This window comes from Lepus europaeus, chromosome 4 (genome assembly GCF_033115175.1).
Source record: "Lepus europaeus isolate LE1 chromosome 4, mLepTim1.pri, whole genome shotgun sequence".
Classification (NCBI taxonomy): Eukaryota; Metazoa; Chordata; class Mammalia; order Lagomorpha; family Leporidae; genus Lepus; species Lepus europaeus.
The window spans coordinates 133,872,465-133,892,356 of NC_084830.1; the positions used below are offsets into that span (position 1 = coordinate 133,872,465).

At 40.1% G+C, this 19,892-nt stretch overlaps 1 protein-coding gene across 6 annotated transcripts in view; it reads right to left on the bottom strand.

The window, feature by feature from the left end:
* Positions 1–9,504: 9,504 nt before the first annotated feature.
* The window catches only part of RBM27 (RNA binding motif protein 27), a 116,692-nt gene continuing 106,304 nt past the window's right edge, over positions 9,505–19,892 (bottom strand). For all 6 annotated transcript variants that reach the window (XM_062188904.1, XM_062188901.1, XM_062188905.1 and 3 more), the window contains one exon: positions 9,505–17,746. In XM_062188904.1, the coding sequence (XP_062044888.1) occupies positions 17,663–17,746 (84 nt within the window). In that variant the 3' untranslated portion in view covers positions 9,505–17,662. The remainder of the gene's footprint in view (positions 17,747–19,892) is intronic.

Genomic DNA, 19,892 nt, shown 5'->3' on the forward strand with positions numbered 1-19,892 from the left:
AGGAAACACTCATGTGTATTTGATTCTTTTCATAGAAAGAAACCTAACTATTAATTAGAATAACGTCCTTAGAGAAGTATTTTATTGGGCTATTTATCTCAGAACCTATATTTTTATTGCCTGCCCATTAATTGTAACAGATTCTTTAAAAGGGTTGCATATTAATAAAAACCAAGGGCGGAAACTAAAAACTAAAGTGGAGCAGGGGTTCCACTGTCTACCAACAGAGGAGCTCCCCACCAGGCAGTAAAATGGATAGGAAGGTCAAGTGCAGGAATAGGGGAGCTGCTTGGGTTTGGGATGTGTTTGACTGAAGGGCAGACTGTGCGGAGCACAGGAGAAAGCGATCACAGTACTGACACCTTGTGACGTTAGGCCCTTAGCGAACCAAAGACAGGTCGCCGCTCATGAGAAAGGTTTTCTTTGATTGCCAATGGTGGACACAGCTGTTGTCATTTTCCCTCAAAAGTCAGTGGCCTATGGGGGGGAAAGCCATTGTAATCCATAAGCTGTACTTTGGAAATTTATATTCATTAAATAAAAGTTAAAAAAAATAAATAAATAAAGTCAGTGGCCTGTGTTCAAAATAGGCAGAGAGTCCTTGCTCCTTTCATCTGCTCTTTTGTTTGTTTGTTTTTGTTTTTTTCCCAAAGAAACCTTTGGGAAATTTCCCAAGTAGAACTTTAAGAATATAGTGATTCCTCCTCCCAGGCCCACCCTCCCACCCCTCCTCCCTCTCCCATTCCCAGTCCCATTCTCCATTAAGATTCATTTTCAATTAACTTTATACCAAAAGACCAACTCTATACTAAAGATTTCAACAATTTGCACACATACACACACACGAAATCTGTTCTTAATGCAAGAACTATATCTTACAGTAGTCTAACAAGAGTCAGTTTCAGCAGAAATTAATGAGAAATATCCATTAATTATTGATGCTCTGCAACAGTAGGTCTGCTAATGTTTCTGCTAATCACCAAAGTTAAACTGATGTATTTTCATCAAGACAATCTTGAAGAATATGATGAGCAGGACCGAGGCACTAACGGAAAAGATCAAGATGTATAGTAAGGACAGGAAATAATAGTGAATGCCTCACTGCCCCCAAGGCAGTATTTGCTTAAACTGCAAGGCACAGTAACATCCTCGGAGCAAGTTCTGTGCACGTTTGCCTCTATTTAAATGTTGTATTAAGCAAAAATAGGCGTTGACCTGAAGGCGTTAAAACTCACGCTGCGTAAGGAAAAGAGTTAGACTCCCGCTCTCTAAAACAGTGATCAGAAAGCTGCCCCGTTTCCAGGAGTTGTTAAAAGCAGCCTCTTTCATGGATGTTCAATGAATGATAAAGTTGTACATTTTAAAATCATACCCAAGGGTTCTTTGGAAAAGTTTGTGGAAAGATGAAATTAAATGACAAAATGTTTTTAGTGCAATGTATTTAGAAAACCACGCAGTTTTCACCATGTACATTTTCCATGAACTTTTTGAACACTCCTCATATGCATGATTGCAAATTTTATTGCACCAAACTAAACTTATCTTTTAATTCCAATTTCTGTAAACTCTTATATAAGTCCAAAGTCATTCAACCTTCAATTTTGCCTTCATGTACATTTGGTCAGATTAAAATTTGTTGGTTCCTTTTCTGAGTGGCACAGATGGTGTTAAAGCTGCTCCCCTGTAGTTCTGTGATCCGTGGTGGGCGGGAGTTCAGCTGGAGCCACTACTGAAAGCTGAACTCTCTACATTTATTTTATTATTTTTTAAGATTTTATTTATTTATTTGGAAGTCAGAGAGAGTGAGAGAGATAGACAGAGAGATCCTCCATTCACTGGTTCACTCCCCAGATGGCCACAATAGCCAGGGCTGGGCCAGACCAAAACCAGGAGCCAGGAGCTTCTTTCAGGTCTCCCACATTGGTTCAGGGACCCAAGCACTTGGGCTATCCTTCACTGCTTTCCCAGGCTATCACCAGGGAGCTGAATCAGAAGCAGAGCATCTGGGACTCAAACCAATGCCCATATGGAATACCGACACCATAGGCCGTGGCTTTATCTGCTATGCCACAACGCTGGTGCAGCATCATCTGCTTTTAAATTTTGGCTCTCCTGCTTCCTACCTTTGTAACTTGGCCCCCAGTTTTTCCTGAGGGGCAAAATGACATGATATGAATACTCGTCTCCAGGGGCTGCTGTTGTGGCGCAGTAAGCTAAGCCACTGCCTATGAGGTAGACAACCAATATCTGAGCACAAGTTCAAGTCCCAGCTGCTCCATTTCCGATCCAGCTCCCTGCTGGTTTACCTGAGAAAGCAGAAGATGACGGCTCAAGTTCTTGGGTCCCTGCCACCCACCTGGGATCCCAGGATGGAGCTGGCCTAGCCCAGCTCCGCTTTTGTGGCCATTTGACAAGTAAACCAGTAGATACAAGGTCTCTTGTTCTCTCTGTCTCTCCCTGTCTCTCTCTGTCACTCTGACTTTCAAATACATGTGTAAAACCAAGAAAAGAAATGTGAAGTCTATTGTACTTAAAAGAAAAAAAAAAAGAAAGAAAACTACTTCGAAGGTCTTAAAACAAGTTTTTAGCACAGCTCAAAATACTCCGTCTTTGTGAGTCATAGCTATTAACAAGATAGCATTGAAGCCGGCATTGTGGCGTAGTGGATAAAGCCATCACCTGTGACACCAGCATCCCATATGGACACTGGTTCAAGTCCTGACTGCTCCACTTCTGATCCAGCTCCCTGCTAATGGCTTGGGAAAGCAGTGGAAGAAAGTCCTTGGGCCCCTGCACCCACCTGGGAGACCTGGAAGAAGCTCCTGGCTCCTGGCTACCGCCTGGCCCAGCCCATCCAATTGCAACCATCTAGGGAGTGAATTAGTGGATGGAAGATTTCTCTTGTGCGTTCTGTCTCTCCCTCTTTCTCTCTGTAACTCAGCCCTTCAAATAAATAAAATCCTTTTTTTTAAAGGGAGCTTTATTGTGGTCAGTGAATGAGGATGATAATGCCAGGTATTTTGCATAGCACTCACATGTGGTATAGCTTCCGCCTTCATGATGGAATGACAGTAACAGGCTTTATCTGGTCACCTCACTGTCCCTGAGTACAGCACAGTCGCCTTCCTGGGAGCAGGATGGGGATCGCAGGAGACGAGGTTTGCCGGCCCTGTCCTGCCCCAGGGCTCTGCTCCCGGCCCCTGCTGGGCACCTACCTGTAGCACTCAGCTCTTGTGTGCACTCGTCACAGGAGAGGAGGTTTGCTGGCCCTGTCCTGCCCCAGGGCTCTGCTCCCGGCCCACGAGGGGCACCTGTAGCACTCAGCTCTTGTGTGCACTCGTCACGGGGGCGTGTCCCTACCCTGCTGTGGGAGCTTCTCTCTCTCACTTGCATTCTCTAACTCATCCTTGCATGGAGAGAAAATAATTCTATTGTTGGCGATCTCTGGCGGCCGACAGGTGGATGAAATACTGCTTTAGTTACCAGACAAGGATTCTTGGCTACATCCAGGAGCCAGTTACGTCGGCAGGGTGCGGCCCGTGGGTGTGAACCACACACACGGGTGCTGGGCAGCACCTGCTGCAGCCTGCGGTCGGGAACGACCGCCCCCCCTCCTCAGTGAGGGCCCCTCCCTGGCCTCAGTCTACCCTCACCCCAAAGCTTTTCCCTCGAATGCCCCCAACGCTTCCCCTCTGCCTGCTCAGGTGGGACTGCCTCAGCAAAGGACTCACAGGACCTGCGGAGGAGCTCTGATACTGTCCAAGAACAGTGAGTTCCCTTAGCGCGCTGGCTTCCTAGGCTTCCCCCGGCCAGCCCACGGCCATAAACATCTCCCGTCAGCAGCCGAGACCCCTGCAGCGGTTATCAGCCTCTGGAATTCCAATAGCAATCCCACCAAGGGAAGAGCACCTGTAACCTACACACTGGCTCACGGGAAGCGGCACATTAGCTCGGTTGTCCACAGGTGGCGAACACGCGCGGGGACAGGGAGCCGCACGCACGCCACCGGCTGCACTACCACAGCCAGCCCAGCCAGCAGCCCAAGTCTTCTGAGTCACTTCTGTGTTTTAGTCACCGACATGACACGTCGGGCCACGTCATGGGCACTGCTCTCCATGCAGACCAACCGTGTGCCAAGAGCCGCTGAGTTCTGCAGCATCGCGGTGTTTAGAAGGCGCGCTTCCTCCCTGCAGGGCAGGCTCAGCTGCTATGTGGCCGGTCACACCCCCAGCTCTCGCGGCGCGGATGTGATAAACACGTAGGAGAATCACGTGCACTTCGTAAACCTTAAAAATGAAACACACACACACACACACACGCAGGGAGAGTGAAGAGATTTTGATGTCTCTCCAGACTGGTGATTCTTGGCCGTTTTGAGCCACATTGCCACCCAACTTTCTAATGTGCCTGCACATATATTCAAAAACACGATTTTCAGACCGCTGTGTCGCTGGCCTGATCTTAACAAACTTGTGCTTCTTACTCCGGGACAGATACTATCATCTTTAAAAAAAACACCATTCAGAAGGGGAGAGAGAGCGGGAAAGGGGAGGGTTGCAGGTGGGAGGGAAGTTATGGGGTGGGGGGGAAGCCATTGTAATCCATAAGCTGTACTTTGGAAATTTATATTCATTAAATAAAAGCTTTAAAAAAAAAAAAAACACCATTCAGTTTCTGAAAGTCACATCACCAGTGATGTTTGCCAGGCTGAGTACACAAGTTTTCTCGTCTCCTGTTCCACTCAGGCAACACCAAGCACACATGGATGCTCAGGCTAAAGCTCTAGGACAGAATGCGTAAACTCTGTCCCCAGGAACTTTGAAATGCAGTGGCTGCTGGGTGGCATTCTCTCCTATTCCGTACGCTGTGTGTTAATTCTATCTTCAGTAGGCCTAATGCTTGTATAAATCAGATGTCTAATCAGCAAATTATTTTCATGCTCAAAAAAAAAAAAAAAATTCAAGGGCTGGCGCTGTGGCACAGCCACCTGTGATGCCAGCATCCATATGTGAGCACCAGTCCTGGTCCAGGTTACTCTGCTTCCAATCTGGCTCCCAGCTAATGCACCTGGGAAAGCAGCGGCAGATACTTGGCCCCTGCCATCCTATGTAGGAGACCAGGACAGAGTCCTTGCCTGCTGGTGTTGGCCTGGCCCAGCCCCTGCTGTTGCTACCATTTGGAGACTGAACCAGCAGTTGGGATCTCTCTCTGTCTCCGTGTGTCTCTCCCTCTCTATCACTCTGTTTTCAAATAAATCTTTAAAAGCAACAGTAACAACATGCAGAGTTGCACCCATTTCTAAATTGTCTACAGAATGTATTGACTTGGCAGTTTAACCAGTTAATGGGGCAAAGAGGGGAATTAAACATCTATGCCAGTTTCTCTTCCCAAGATTGACAGCTTCTGCTCAGGAGATAATACTCATAAAAATTTAAGCTACTATAGTTACGCAAGGATATTTCCTCCTTGTGTATCTTGTAACTTAATATATTCCTGAAATAAATGTGCAGATAACAATCATTTGTTCCAGACACAATGCAGTTGGTGCTGAGTTCTTCAAAAATTGTGAGATGCGTTTCAGTGTTACTACCAATGCATGGAGTGGCAACAGCCAATCATCTCTTCCTTCCTGAAAGCCTCAAATGCTCGTATAATTTGTGATCCCACAGCGAAAAGCACTTTAATGGTGTCAAGGTTTGATTACGTAATACTTAGGTTTGTTATCTGGTGGGGGGGATGGTGTTCTCCCTTTGGGAGTTACAGTGTAGCATTAGAACAGAATAACAGGTCCAGGTGGTTGGTGGTCGTGGAGGCACAGCCGTTTATGCTGCGGCTTGAGATGTCAGCATCCCATATTGCAATGCCTGGGATGGAGTCTCACCTCCACTTCCAATCCGGCTTCCTGCTAATGCACCAGTTGATGGCTCAAGTACTTGGGTTCCTGCCACTCATGTGGGATACCCAGAAGGAGTTACAGACTCCTGGCTTCAGTCTGGCCTAGCCCAAACTGTTGAGGGCATTTGGGGAGTGAACCAGAGGATGGAAGATCTCTCTCTCTCTCTCTCTCTCTCTCTCTCTGTCACTCTGACTTTTAAATAAAAATACATAAAACTTTAAAAATGGAATCCCCAGGTAATATTAATTACCATTGGAAAAAGTGCTCTCACCTAATGTTCCAGATCCAGTCCAGATAAAGCCATTATTAAAAATTTTACACCTGTTACCCAGTTTTCGATTTTAAATTTGAAGGGCTACTTTGCCTCTGGCTCCTGGATTGTCACATTAAGTTAATCACTCTGACAATAAGAAAGAAGAATAAGGCAGAAAACAAAGAAGGACTCCCTGTGGATTAAGCACCAGTGCCCCTGGCTACACAGGAGAGAATCACGTGGCCACCATCTCCTTTCTTCCTAAAGAAACAAAGGGGAGTCCTCTGCCACAGAGAAAGGGGAGAGGCGAGGGCGAAGAGGTCTGCAGATTTATGAAAAGAGAGATGATGTCCTCAGAGAATGCAAAATAGGGATAGAAAAATATTGACGCGGAAATCAAAGTCTGCCTGCGTTCTAACAGTTTGGTGTGCTGCAAGTGAGGCGCAAGCACAGGAAAGCCTCATTTTCCATTTGAGCGTTTAAAACATTTTCATGCTCTAGAGTGTTCAATAGATCACTGCATTTGTTTAAAAGGGTTATAATAGAATACACTCAAAAAGTTTAATAGTTTTAATACCCTGATTCTTTTTGTAATGTGTATCATTTGGATAATAATTTTATAAAAGAAAATGACAGCTTGCTTTTCCATATTTTTCTATTATCCAGAAACACAGATTCTGTGAATGAGTTGTGTGGTTATTTCATGGACTTTTCACTAAGGGCATACTCATATCCTTTCAATAGCTATGACTTCTATATTCTTTACAAGCAATAGTTTTTCATCAATTTTCCCTTTTTAATTGTTTTTCTTTGGTAGCACCCTAAAGCATACTTCATTGGCCATCACTTATATGTCACTATATACACTGTGGAATTGTTAAGGCATGGGAAAACCCCATTGAATATAATGAGGAGATTCACATGAACAGGTTTATCAAGCTGAAGCTGACCATATGGCAGACAATGAAACAGCCAGTAAGGGTGATTTTGAAGCGTGACTCTATTAAGTAAATACCCAAAGAGTTCAAGACTAGGGAGGGGCGGGCACTGTGGTCACCTCGTGCAGGTCCTCTCTCTGCCTCTGCCTCTCTGTAACTCCCCCTTTCAAGCAAATAAATAAATCTTAAAAAAAAAAAAAAAGACGAGGGAGATATTTATGCTTCCCAAGATCTAAGGAAAATTGCTAAGAGGGGATTCTAGTCAGAGTCAACCACCTGCACTAATATACGGCATCTGGCTCACTTCTTGGCTACATGTAAAGTGCACTTACCAACTGCTGAGGAGTAAAAAACACCACTACCTAGAGTCCAGTGTCTCTATCCAGTTGATTATCATGGTGTATTACAGAAACACACAGAGGCAACCCGGGTATGAAGTAGTTCCTTCTCTTTTCTCCAACACCACCAACGCATTTACTTAGATCATTCCACAAGATGTTATGTAACCAAGACTGGAAATTCAATTGCAGGTGAAAATAACTCCATTTAGACAATGTAATTAAGCTTAAATAATTTGCTAGTAGTGATGAACATTTCACAAAATACTTTCAGTAATGTCTCAGTGCTCATTCTAATCTCAGGAGCATTAAGTAGATACTAACTTAATAACCACTTTGAGTAAACTGAGTCTTCAAAAAGTAAGTAATCACATTTCACACATGTAGCAAGAATTGAAATATGAATGGAGGCTCAAGCAATGGTTAGAAGCCCTACTCTGGGGCTGGTGTTGTGCTGTAGCAGGTTAAGCGGCTGCTTGCAACATCAGCATACCATCTCAGAGTGCTAATTTGAGTCCTGCTGCTTCACTTCCAACCCAACTATCTGCTAATGCACCTAGGAAGACAGCAGAACAAGCCCCAAGTACTCCCATGTGGGAGACCAGAAAGGAGTTCCTGGCTCCTGGTTTCAGCCTAGGCCATATCTAGCTGTTACGGCCATTTGGGCAGTAAATCAACAGATGGGAAAGCTGGTGTGCTCTCTCTCTCTCTTGCTTTCACTTTGTCTTTAAATAATCTTTTTTTAAAGCCCTACTTTCAATATAGGTGACACAACCTATCTATGCCCCAGTTTTGCCTTGTACAAAAAAGAAAAACAGTATACCAGTTGTTGAGAGTTAAATGATAATATATGCAAAACACTCAGCACAGTGAGATAGTAGACAGCATTACTTTGATCATGAAGCTGGAGCTTTGCTGGCCACTATTTGACTGAGGAATACCCTGGGTTGTAGGAGAGGAGCTGCCTTTATCAGATCCAAGTGCCTTGAGAATTCTGCTTGCAACCCCTCTCTCAGACACAGATTAGTGACGTTCAAACTACTATGCAAAAATGATACCATGGTTAAAGAAACCAAGACTCAGGAAAAAAAAATAGGGAGCATAATTGCAGTGCAATAAAGGCTTTGCAGCCCCCTTCCTGAGTTGACAATCATTTCTTCCTAGTGCCATTAAAATTGACTGTGGTAAAATGAAGAGAATTAAACAAATAAAACGTGGAGATGGGCTGTTCGTGATCACCGCTCCTGGTGGTACATTAAGGCATTTACTCAACAGTTATTAAAGGGCTTCTGTGTGCAGGACATCTTACTCCCTCTCATCTGTTCTCTTAATTCAATTCTTATTTATGGCACACACACACACACACAAATCCATTCTGGTTCTTGCTAAGAATGGTGGAGGATGACTTTATTAAATGTTAAACACAATCAAGACTCATTGTACTTTCCTCCGACTTTAAATGTGCAGATTCTCTTTGGGTTGTGATTCATGTAGGCCAAAAAGAAAGGAAAACAAATGAAACTACATACTATAACCAAGTCTGGGACCTGGGTCTATGAGACATGAAAGAATTGCCAGTGAGGATAACCAGAATGTCAAAATGAATAAAAAGGCAATCTTCCAGAGGTATAAAATAAGAGGCAAAATATGCCGTGTGGCTATTTAACAGATAATGCTAAAAGTTTTCCATCATGTCTGAATACACCAGTTATGTTCCAATTCATCCTCAGGATGTGACCATTTCTGAGAAGTTCACATATGTCCACTCAATTTTCCAGAAGTATCAGGAACTCGGCACAGCAGCTTTCCTAAAGAGAGTCCTCACTCTTACGTAGATTTTAATAATTTACTTGGAACTTTAATGACTTTTCTTTAGCTTGATCTGACTTATCAATAATATTTACTTGAAAATGTAAAGAACTAAGAGTAGAGGAAACTTCTTTGACATACTTTGGGCCTCAGGAGACCAGACAGCACCATTCTATTGAGATGACTCCAAATAATGTTCACATGAATGACTAAAGTGCAGAAATGTATAATTTATTAGATTTAAATAAATCACACGGAGATAAGTGCTTCATAGTTATTTGTAGAAAATTTTCAAAAAATAAAAAAGTTATAATTCTAAGAAATTAAGTTCTATATATAAAATTCTTCCCTATCTTTTGTATTTCAAAACAGAACATGTTGATTCTTTAACAGCATATATGCTTTTTTTAGCATGTAATAACAGTGAAATTTTTTAAACACATGACATAATACAAATTTATTTTTAGGGGAAAGTACCTTTCTAAAAACATGTACTGTTTTACCTGCAAAATGTTTTGACCATTCTTTTGTCTCAGCATTTCCCTGATACAGTTATCATACTGGAACTATACAGCTAAAAAACTTGTCAAGAATTTCCCATTGAGCCTGTTAAAATATGTCTAGTTTTCTCACAGGCTGTCGCAGAATTTTTAAAAAGGCCCCTTTCTCTCAAGACTAATTACAGCTTCTTTTTTTTTTTTTTCAGAAGGCAACTATTACCATAACAATTACAAGTCAATAAATATTTGCTAATTTCCAAAAACAGTGAAAATTATATATCCAACAGGATTTTAAATGGCATTGCTAAAACAAAAATCTGAACATGTAAACATCAATAACTCTATAAGCACAACAACACGAACATCAGTTTTATTCACTGAATACATATTGTTTTTTAAAAAAATCTATGGCATAAATATAACTATAGATGAACTCTGCTATTCTCAGCACTTTCTGACTCAAAGATTCAGTATACTATATGAAACCATCATTAAATTAAAGCATGTAAACTTATTTATGTACAACATGATTTTTTTAATGCCAAGGTTAAAAGGAAGAAAGCACAGATATATTGAAAAGCAAGGTAGAAATCCTGAAAAATTATCATAATTCAGTTTGCCACAGGGAAAATATACTTAAGATAAAATTGAAAATAAACATACGTTATGATATAGCCAAATTATTGTGAAACTTATCAAATTGGCTGGCCGTACATGGTGGAGGTCACAGAATATTATTACTTTAAAATGTTTCTCCACAAATTAGCATAAACACTATAGTTTCCAATATGCTACCTAAAACCATGGTGTTCCTTCCCAAGGGAGCCTGGTTTCAATCCAAGGCAGATGAGATAGATGGAGCTGAAATGGCAGTGTCTGACAGACACTAATGAAAAAGACCAGTGACGCTGCAGGCTTGGAACGTTTTACTTCATTGGAAGCAGTAGAGCACAGAGGTCAAGAACATAAGCTCTAGAATCAGACCCGTGTTCAAGTGTGACCTCAGGGAAGTAATTCAATCTCTCTTAAGTTCAGTTTTCAGTGCTGAACCAGGAGGTAGGAGCATCACCCTCAATGGCTGTCCTAAGCACAGAGTGCAGGCGAACTACTCAGCCCACTATCTGGGGGTACAGTTTACATTCAATATATGCCACATTTTGGCTTTTTGCTTTGGAGAAGTCTAAAATTATAAGCCAAGCCAATTGAAAATAACTGCCCAAGGGCTGGCATTGTGGCACAGCGGTTTAAGCCACAGCCTACAATACCAGTATCCCATATCAGAATGCTGGTTCAAGTCCTGGCTTCTCTGCTTCCAATCCAGCTCCCTGCTAATGCACCTGGGAAAGCAGCACAAGATGGCCCAAGTACTTGGGCCCCTGCCAACCACATGGGAGACCTGAATGGAGTAATGGGCTACCAGCTTCAGTTTGGTCCTGCCTCAACTGTTGCAATCATTTGGTGAGTAAACCAGCAGAAAGAAGATTCCTCTTTGTCTCTGCTTCCGTGTCACTTTCAAATAAATAAATAAATAAACCTTTAAAAAAAAGAATTATAAGGAGGTCTGGCTTTATTGCTTAAGGAAAATTCCAAATGAAAAGTACATAGAGAAGAGGGTAGAAATACTGAAAGGTCTAAGAAATCTGTATTTCCCACATTAGTGCTGATTTTGTTACTTTGCAGACTTAACTGCTTTCTTCTACAGATTTTTAAGCATTGCCACATTGTCATCAACATGTTCCTCTTCACCTGCACATTTTAGAAACCGGAAAACCTGTGTAATATAAAGATACTAATGACACACTTGCTTCAGATTAAGAAAAGTGGCAAAAATAGGCAGTTATTTTCATACAGGGGCTTATCCGTTTCTGACACATTCACAGGGATCTTTGAAGAGGGTAAATTCAATGGTACAATGTCAGAATATGCACAAACTTCTCACATATCAAAATTGGTTTGTTTGGAAAGATTGAGTAAGGGCGATTTTTAACTGAGCAGAATTAAACTCAAAGCCTAACTGTAGTTGTGTGGATTTCACAGGTAGATTTTTAGAAATAGGTAATTTCGGACAAGTGACTTGAATTACGTAAGTAGCACCAATATACCAGTATTCTACCCCCTTCCTAAGGACGACACATAATGGCAAAAATTTTAAATTGTAGGCAAGTTTAAAAAGTCACTGAGAAGTTGTTTTCCACGTTGAGGAAAGGGCATTATTTTCACTTTTTGGACTAAAGGTCAACTTTAGACTCCAAAACATCTTTCGAAGCAAAATAAGTACGTAAGATAAAGTTGTATCATTTCATACTTGAGTATCAATGTCATAGCAAATAAGTGAAAAGTGCAATATGCACCTTGCAACTCTACAGGCTAGTTTTACAACCTGCAATTTTGAAAGCCAAATAACGGATCCTGACAATCTTTATCTAATAAAATAAATATAAGTGGCACTTTGGATAGTGGGGGTATTGTTTTGTAAATCTGTTCAGCGTGTGTTAAAGTGTGTCTCATTGTGCTCTGCTGTGAGTCGTTGCTTCAAATTTTGCCTTTTGGAGCCCCCTACAGGTTCTACATGCTAAAAACTCGCATCCTACAGTAATAACATACTTGGAGGGTGGTTCAGAATTAAACTCAGTAATTTATAGAGAAATGAATGCTGATCTAAACAGGCAATGCTTGGTCTACGAAGTCAAACTGAACCTATGGCAGCTCAATCTCAACCTTGAAGCCAAACCATTCTTAAAATTTCATTTGGCAAAGCAAGCGTAAGCCTTTACTGATTTAATTGGGAGAAATCTATCAATATCTTACAATGATAGCAGTCTAGGGGCAAACTAAGAACAAATGAAATCAAAAGAACTTTAGGGACAAGCATTGTGCAACAGGTCAAGATGCCACTGACGCTGCCATCCCACCTCGGAGCACCAGCTCCAGTCTGGGCTGCTTTACTTCTGATTCAGCTCCCTGCTAATTAATTCACCTAGTAACTATTTCAGAAGCAAGCCAGTGGATGGAGAGCTCTGTTTCTCCCTCTCTTTGTGCCTTTTGTATAAATAAATATAATTTTAAAACTCAAGAAACTTACATAATTTTGTAAGGTTTTTACAAAACAGTATTAAGATCTTAATCAACAAAAATATGGCTAATTATTAAAAAAACGAACGCTTGAATCCCACATGGTGCTGGTTAGTGTTCTGCTAATAGCCTGGGAAAAGCAGCAGCAGATGGCCCAAGCACCTGGCCCCTGCCACCTATGTGGGAGACCTGGTGAAGTTCTTGGTTCCTGATTGAGGCCATCTGGAAAGTGAACCAATGGATGGAAGATCTCTGTCTCTCCTTTTCTCTCTGTAACTGACTTTCAACAAATAAATATTTTTAAAGTATCAGCAATAGTTATCACTAGCTTATTTTAGTGACCTAGCCACAGCCACCAAAAAAGGGAAAAAATCCGCTTGCAGAAGTCTGAGATGCAAACCACAAATATCTTGCAAGCAATTGTCAAACACGATTCTGACCTTAATTTCACCTGTATCAAGTCGCCTATCTCAGAATGGTTTGGTTAACCTAAGGTCGATTGCAGAACAGGTAGGAGGCCAAATGGTAGATGATCCTGTTGAAAGGCGATCTCTTGGCAATAAAATCAATTTAGCATAAACGGAAGTGATTCAAACGCAGGTGATATCAGTATATAGACTATTTCAGAGTCAACACTGGTTGGCCCCTCAAGTAGTCTTTGAGACTAAAAATGAATATAATATGGGAGTTCTACCCTGTCCTGCAAGGATGTGTTAACAGCAGTTTTCCTGCCTGACTCAATTATCCAAAACCTTGTACTGAGTCACAGTTGTTTACTGCACCATGCATGACTAAATATGTTGGGCTGATGACTCAAAACATATCCTTTAGTACAATTTACACCAAAATCATTAAAAACCCCACATAAAACCACTAATTTCTGTTAATCAGCACTCCATTTTAGTAAAATATTTGACTTGCTATTCTTAAAGAGATAAAATTATGTTCAGAATTATACCTGCCCTCCCCCCAAAAGTCCTACAACTGATGTTTAGTATAAATTTATATAGAATCAACTGAGATCTGTTCAAAACAAATGGTCACAGAGCTTATTTGCTATTTACATAATATATAAAATACAAATGCCTCTATTTGAAAAGAATGAAAGTAAAATTCACTCTCATTCTTTCGTGTTTTCCTATATAAAATGAAATTTAAAGAATGACTTTCTTGGTCCATAATCATTATAAGGGGAATTTCATAAGAACTGCAATTTTTAAAATGAGAAAGCAGGAGCCCAAGGGACGTCCTTCCTTCCCTTTCCCATCACACCCAGTCCTTTTGTGTACAATCACTGCTTTCTCCTGTTACTCCTTACAAGTTTTATCACATAGAACTTGTATTTTGCTGTCATCTCTTGTCAGTATTCTTTCCCTTCTCTCTTTTATTGTTGGCAGGTGTATCAAGACAACATGAAAATAACTGCTATCATAAAATTGTGCTTTGTATTTGGGGGTACCAAGACCCATCCATTAACCAAAACATAGGGCTACCAAGAATTGCCTACAAATAGTAGCTTAATACCCTGTTCTTTCATTCTTCATGCTACCCTGTGTAGGGAGTTACTCTGCTGAATACTTACTAGCCAGTGACTTCATACTAAGTGGCATTCTCTCATATATATAAACTCAACATAAAATACACACACATATCCACTACTGACTCTCTCTCATGAGCAAGCATACACACATACATTTTCTTTCTTTCCAGAACAAGCCAGAATTACAGCTCTTTTGGTGATTGTTATAATTTTGGAATGGTTCAGAAATTTTCCAAATTCTTTTAAATTTTAAATACTTTCATCTTTTTTTTTCCAATTGTGAACCATTCCATATTGCATCTTTATTGCAAAAGTCAACATGCTTCTTAGAAATTCAGATTGTAATCGATAAAACAAACATTACATATATGAATTTAAATGTATAAACAGTTAGAAATTCAACAGTATCTCCTATTATACTATTACACAAGTTCACAATTCATAAAAACTATAATACAGGCATACTATACATCAAGAGGAACCACTATTCCTTTTCACATGATTTTTTTTTTCTTCTGTTTTGAAATAATGATCACCACAGACCTTTCACCTTAACAGGGCTGTTCTCCATTAGATCATCTCAGCTGGTGACAGTATGTTCTCAATATTCCAAGAAGAAATTGAGGGAAATTTCTTTGGGATTAGCTTTTTTTTTTGAGCTTGGGCAGTAATCTAGTAAATCAGCCTGACCCAGCCAGCCTGCTGGGAGGTTGCTGCTGATCAGCTACTTGTAAACACATCACGCATAAAAGAACAGCAGAATCTACCTCAGGTGCTGTATGTTAATTTCTGTAAATGAAGATGTAAAGAAAACAAAACATTGTGGTTCTTCACTTCACTTTTAAGAGAAATTCTAACAGTTGGGGATTTGAAGGTAGGATAAAAAACTCCAAAGAGGAGGGTAACAAAAAAAAATTCAACTGTTTTATGCATTTGAATTTATTTATGAGTCAAAATGTTTTAGAATTCTTAGAAATGACACTTTGAAAGCATTTCAGTCTTTTTTAAGGTGTACTAAAAATCAAATTTACACAAAAAACCTCAAATCTTAACACTTTCTCTTTCATTCCCTGCCCCCAATAACTAAAAAGTCAAATCCTCAACTTCCTAAGAGTGTAATAAGATGACAATTTTGAGGGTAAAAAATCATATGAAAAGGAATCTCATTCTATTGAACTGTCAGTCTACTGAAAATTTTCTTACAGCTCCATTAATTTACTGTAATTTTCAGTTTCCAAATACAAAAATACAACAATTCTTATTGAAATCTATACGCTGGTAGTTTTAGTACACACACACACACAAAAAGAAAACAAAACAAAAAAGAAAACAAAACCAAAAACCAAACAAATTATTTACAAAATTATACAGCTTAAGAAAAACCTTTGTACAAAAAATATATAAATCCTTTGTTCCCTCTATCATGTTTAAACTGTCAGGACTCAAAATATTCACTACGACGAATCTTTCAAAATATATATGACTGAGCCACAGACATTAAGAAAATTTCATTAGAGATGATGGAGGAGTAAGGAGCAAGAGTGCTTATTCTAGGTACCCCATTCTAATGTTTTCTTTCTATGCTTGTAAGTTTATTTTAGCTTCAGTGTTACCAGAAATCTAACAATAACCTCGAAAAAGGATTCCCTTGTTATGAAGGGACAATTATATGAACTTAAAAATGACCCTGGCTAGACACATCATTCCAGGAAATTATGTAGAAGAGAAAAGGTGATTAGAACATGGGATGTAACTTCCTGTGGTTAAGTGAATCTAGAGTCCTGATGGTTTTAAGTTTTTTAGTGAATGGATTCTATTCTGAAAAAGAGTCATTACCTCAAGAAACAAATTTTTAGAGCGATCACCAAGAACCCTCTGAAGCCAACAGGAAATTTCAAATTTTCACACCACACATTTATAAAAGCACAGATGTGTATACCCTTGAAAAAGTGATATCCTAGATACAATAATCATTTTATTTCCCTAGTGGTCAGTACAGTGTAGTGTTGCTCCTCTGCTTTTCCATCTAACATTCAGAACACAAGGACATAAATTTACATATATATCTTACTTAACAGATACTCTACTCTATACAGTGTACAGTAAAAATGCACACAGGAAAGGAAACTGTCTACTGAAGGATGCATGTGCATGGATAGCAACACGCTACAAAATTATGAAAATATAAGATCATCTGATCAAAGTCAAGTTATGACTCCCATTTATTACTAACACCCCAGGCCCCTGCCCTACCTCCACCCTACCCCCGTACCCTCACCATCATGGTTGAAATTTAGAAAATTTCAGACACTTTTTAACCTTTTTGTATAACTACAACTAAACTGAAGATTTAAAATAGAAGGAAAAAAAAAAAAAAGGCTGGTGACTCCCCCCATTCTTCTATTATTCTGATCAAAACATCACTTATTTATCAAGGTGTTGCTTTAAACCTTTTATTGGGGACTGACTTTTGGTGGCCCAAATCAATCATCTTAATAATGAGTATGTCAGGCCTATTAAAAAACAGGCAAGAGGAATAAAGGGGGACAAGAAAGAGGCAATAGGTGAAAGCCTTTTACATTCTGAAAATATTACTAAATTAAAAAAAGGAACCAACTGAACAATGCTGAGTGGCAAAGCAAAGATCAGTAGAAGGAAAAGTACAGGAGTTAATGTGATGAGAATGGAATTACCATAGAGCTAGCTATCATTACCTTATAGCCTTTAAGAACAGAGTTTGTTGTGATTTTCACTGAAATAGTATTACTGCACATAAAAAACCTGAAAAAAAATTTAGATTGAATACAAATTGGACTCTTCTACGGTAAAAAAATTAAAATAAATTTACTTTTCTTCCAAGACAACTCTTGAAAGCGAAAGAGTATTTTAATTACAAATATCTCCTACTGTCTGACAACCCATCCATAATAGCTTAGAGTTAAGAGATTCCAGGCAATTTTGTCATTTAATGAAATTTTATCAGATTATAATCCAAAATAAAATTTCTGAACACCCTGTCATTTACATCATCATCCAACACCAATAGCAACAAAAAAAGGTGTGGAAAATAAGGCTCTAGAGATTATCCATATCATTCCTGTAGATCTTCACAACTGTGTAAAAGTCACTAGGCCTTTGGTGCTTTAATATCATGTACAGTTATGAGATGTGTTTAAATAGCAAACTTGCTGTCCTTAAACCTACTGTGTTGAAAAAAAATAAAAAAAATTTTTTGGCTCATTGACTTCTTTAAATAATTTTAAAAAGTTGTTCTTCTAAACAATATTCCTAAAAATTATACAGCTCTCATCAGATTTCATCTTCGCCATGAACGAGACTCATATTCATCTTCATCTTCGTCATCATCATCATGCAAAAACAAATCTGAGGTTTCTGTTTCCTGAAGAGAAAGAGGATAAAATCAGCTTAGTTGTATAGGAACATGAGGTAAAATAGCTTATAGGCTAAAAGACAAGAAGACTGTGACCAGCACTGTGGTGCAGTGGATTAAAGCCCCAGCCCTGCAGCACCAGCATCCCATATGGGCACCGGTTTAAGTCCCTGCTGCTCCACTTCCGATCTGGCTCTCTGCTATGGCCTGGGAAAGCAGGGGAAGATGGCTCAAGTCCTTGGGCCCCTGCACCCTCGTGGGGGACCTGGCAGAAGCTCCTGGCTCCTGGCTTCAGATTAGCTCAGCGTTGGCCGTTGTGGTCACGTAGAAGGTGAACCAGCAGATGGAAGACCTCTCTCTCTCTCTCTCTCTCCTTCTCTCTATCTCTCTCTCCCTACCTCCCTTTGTAACTCTTTCAAATAAATAAAATAAATCTTAAAAACACAAAAAGACATAAAAAAAAACCTATGTAGGACATACAAGTGATACATGCAGAGTATCTTTCAGGACAAAAAGAACATCAAAAAATATTTTTTTAAACAGATATAAATTCTTTTCTCCTGCCAACTGTTCGACTTCTAACAGATTTCTATTCTAGTATCATCAGGAAAAATAAGTAGTATGTGAATGTTTATAGGATAAATGAAAGAAAAAAGTCCTGGGGCTGCCGCCGTGGCGTAGTAGGTTAATCCTCCATCTGCGGCATCCCATATGGGCATCTGTTCTAGTCCTGGCTGCCCCTCTTCCAGTCCAGTTCTCTGCTATGGCCTGGGAAAGTAGTGGAAGATGACCCAAGTCCTTGGGCCCCTGCACCCAAGTGGGAGACCAGGAAGAAGCGCCTGGCTCCTGGTATTGGATTGGTGCAGCTCTGGCCGTTGTGGCCAGTTGGGGAGTGAACCAAAGGAAGGAAGACCTTTCTCTCTGTCTTGCCCTCTCATTGTAACTCTAACTCTCAAATAAAATAAATAAAATATTAAAAAGGAAAGAAAAAATCTGAAATATTTTTATGATAAATTAAAAATAATTTTATTTCATTAACTTAAAAATGAGGAATCTAAAAGGCCACACAAACTCCTAAATCTTTCCTTCTATATATACATCTAATATTTTAATTACAAATATTTTATATACACATCTAATTATTTGTGGATCAATCTCTCTCTTCCCCTATCTCTCTGTCACTCTGCCTTTCAAATCAACAAAATCTTAAAAAATAACAAGACAATAAAACTTTAAAATCTTATACCAGTTCAAGTATCCAGAAACCTTACCAAAATGCAAAGAGTTTTCTTTAGTTTTTTACTAAGGGGCTCATTTCTGCTTTTCTTATATAAAATTCTGTTAGAAGTCACATTAGCAAATATAAATGTTAAACTGTTGAACATGTTTTTTTTTTTAAGATAGACTTATTTTTAATTCTATTTTTCCACAAACTTATTTTTTTTTCCATTTTATTTGAAAGGCAGAAAGAGAGAGAAACAGAGCAGAATTTATCTGCTAGTTCACTCCTCAAATGCCCAAAAGGGCCAGGGTTAGGCCAGGCCAAAGCCAGGAACCAGAAACTCAATCCAGATCTCCCACATGAACGACACAGACCCAAATACTCGAGCCATCATCTACTGCCTCCCAGGGTACGCATCAACAGGAAGTTGGTGTTGGGGGCAGAGCAAGAACACAAACCTAGGCACAGTTTGATATGAGTTTCCCAAGAGATGCCCTAAGGGCTGCACCAAAGACCTGTCGCCTCATGTAATATAAGAGGCTGATTTTTGCTTCTAGACTGGTCTTTTTTTTTTTTTTTTTTTTGACAGGCAGAGTTGGAGAGTGAGAGAGAGAGAGACAGAGAGAAACGTCTTCCTTTTTCCATTGGTTCACCCTCCAAGTGGCCGTTATGGCTGGTGTGTTGTGGGCGGCGCGCTGCACCGATCCGAAGCCAGGAGCCAGGTGCTTCTCCTGGTCTCCCATGTGGGTGCAGGGCCCAAGGACCTGGGCCATCCTCCACTGCCTTCCCGGGCCACAGCAGAGAGCTGGACTGGAAGAGGAGCAACTGGGACAGAATCTGGCGCCCCGACCGAGACTAGAACCCGGGGTGCCGGCACCCCAGGCAGAGGATTAGCCTAGTGAGCTGCGGCGCCGGCCAACACTTATCTTTTAA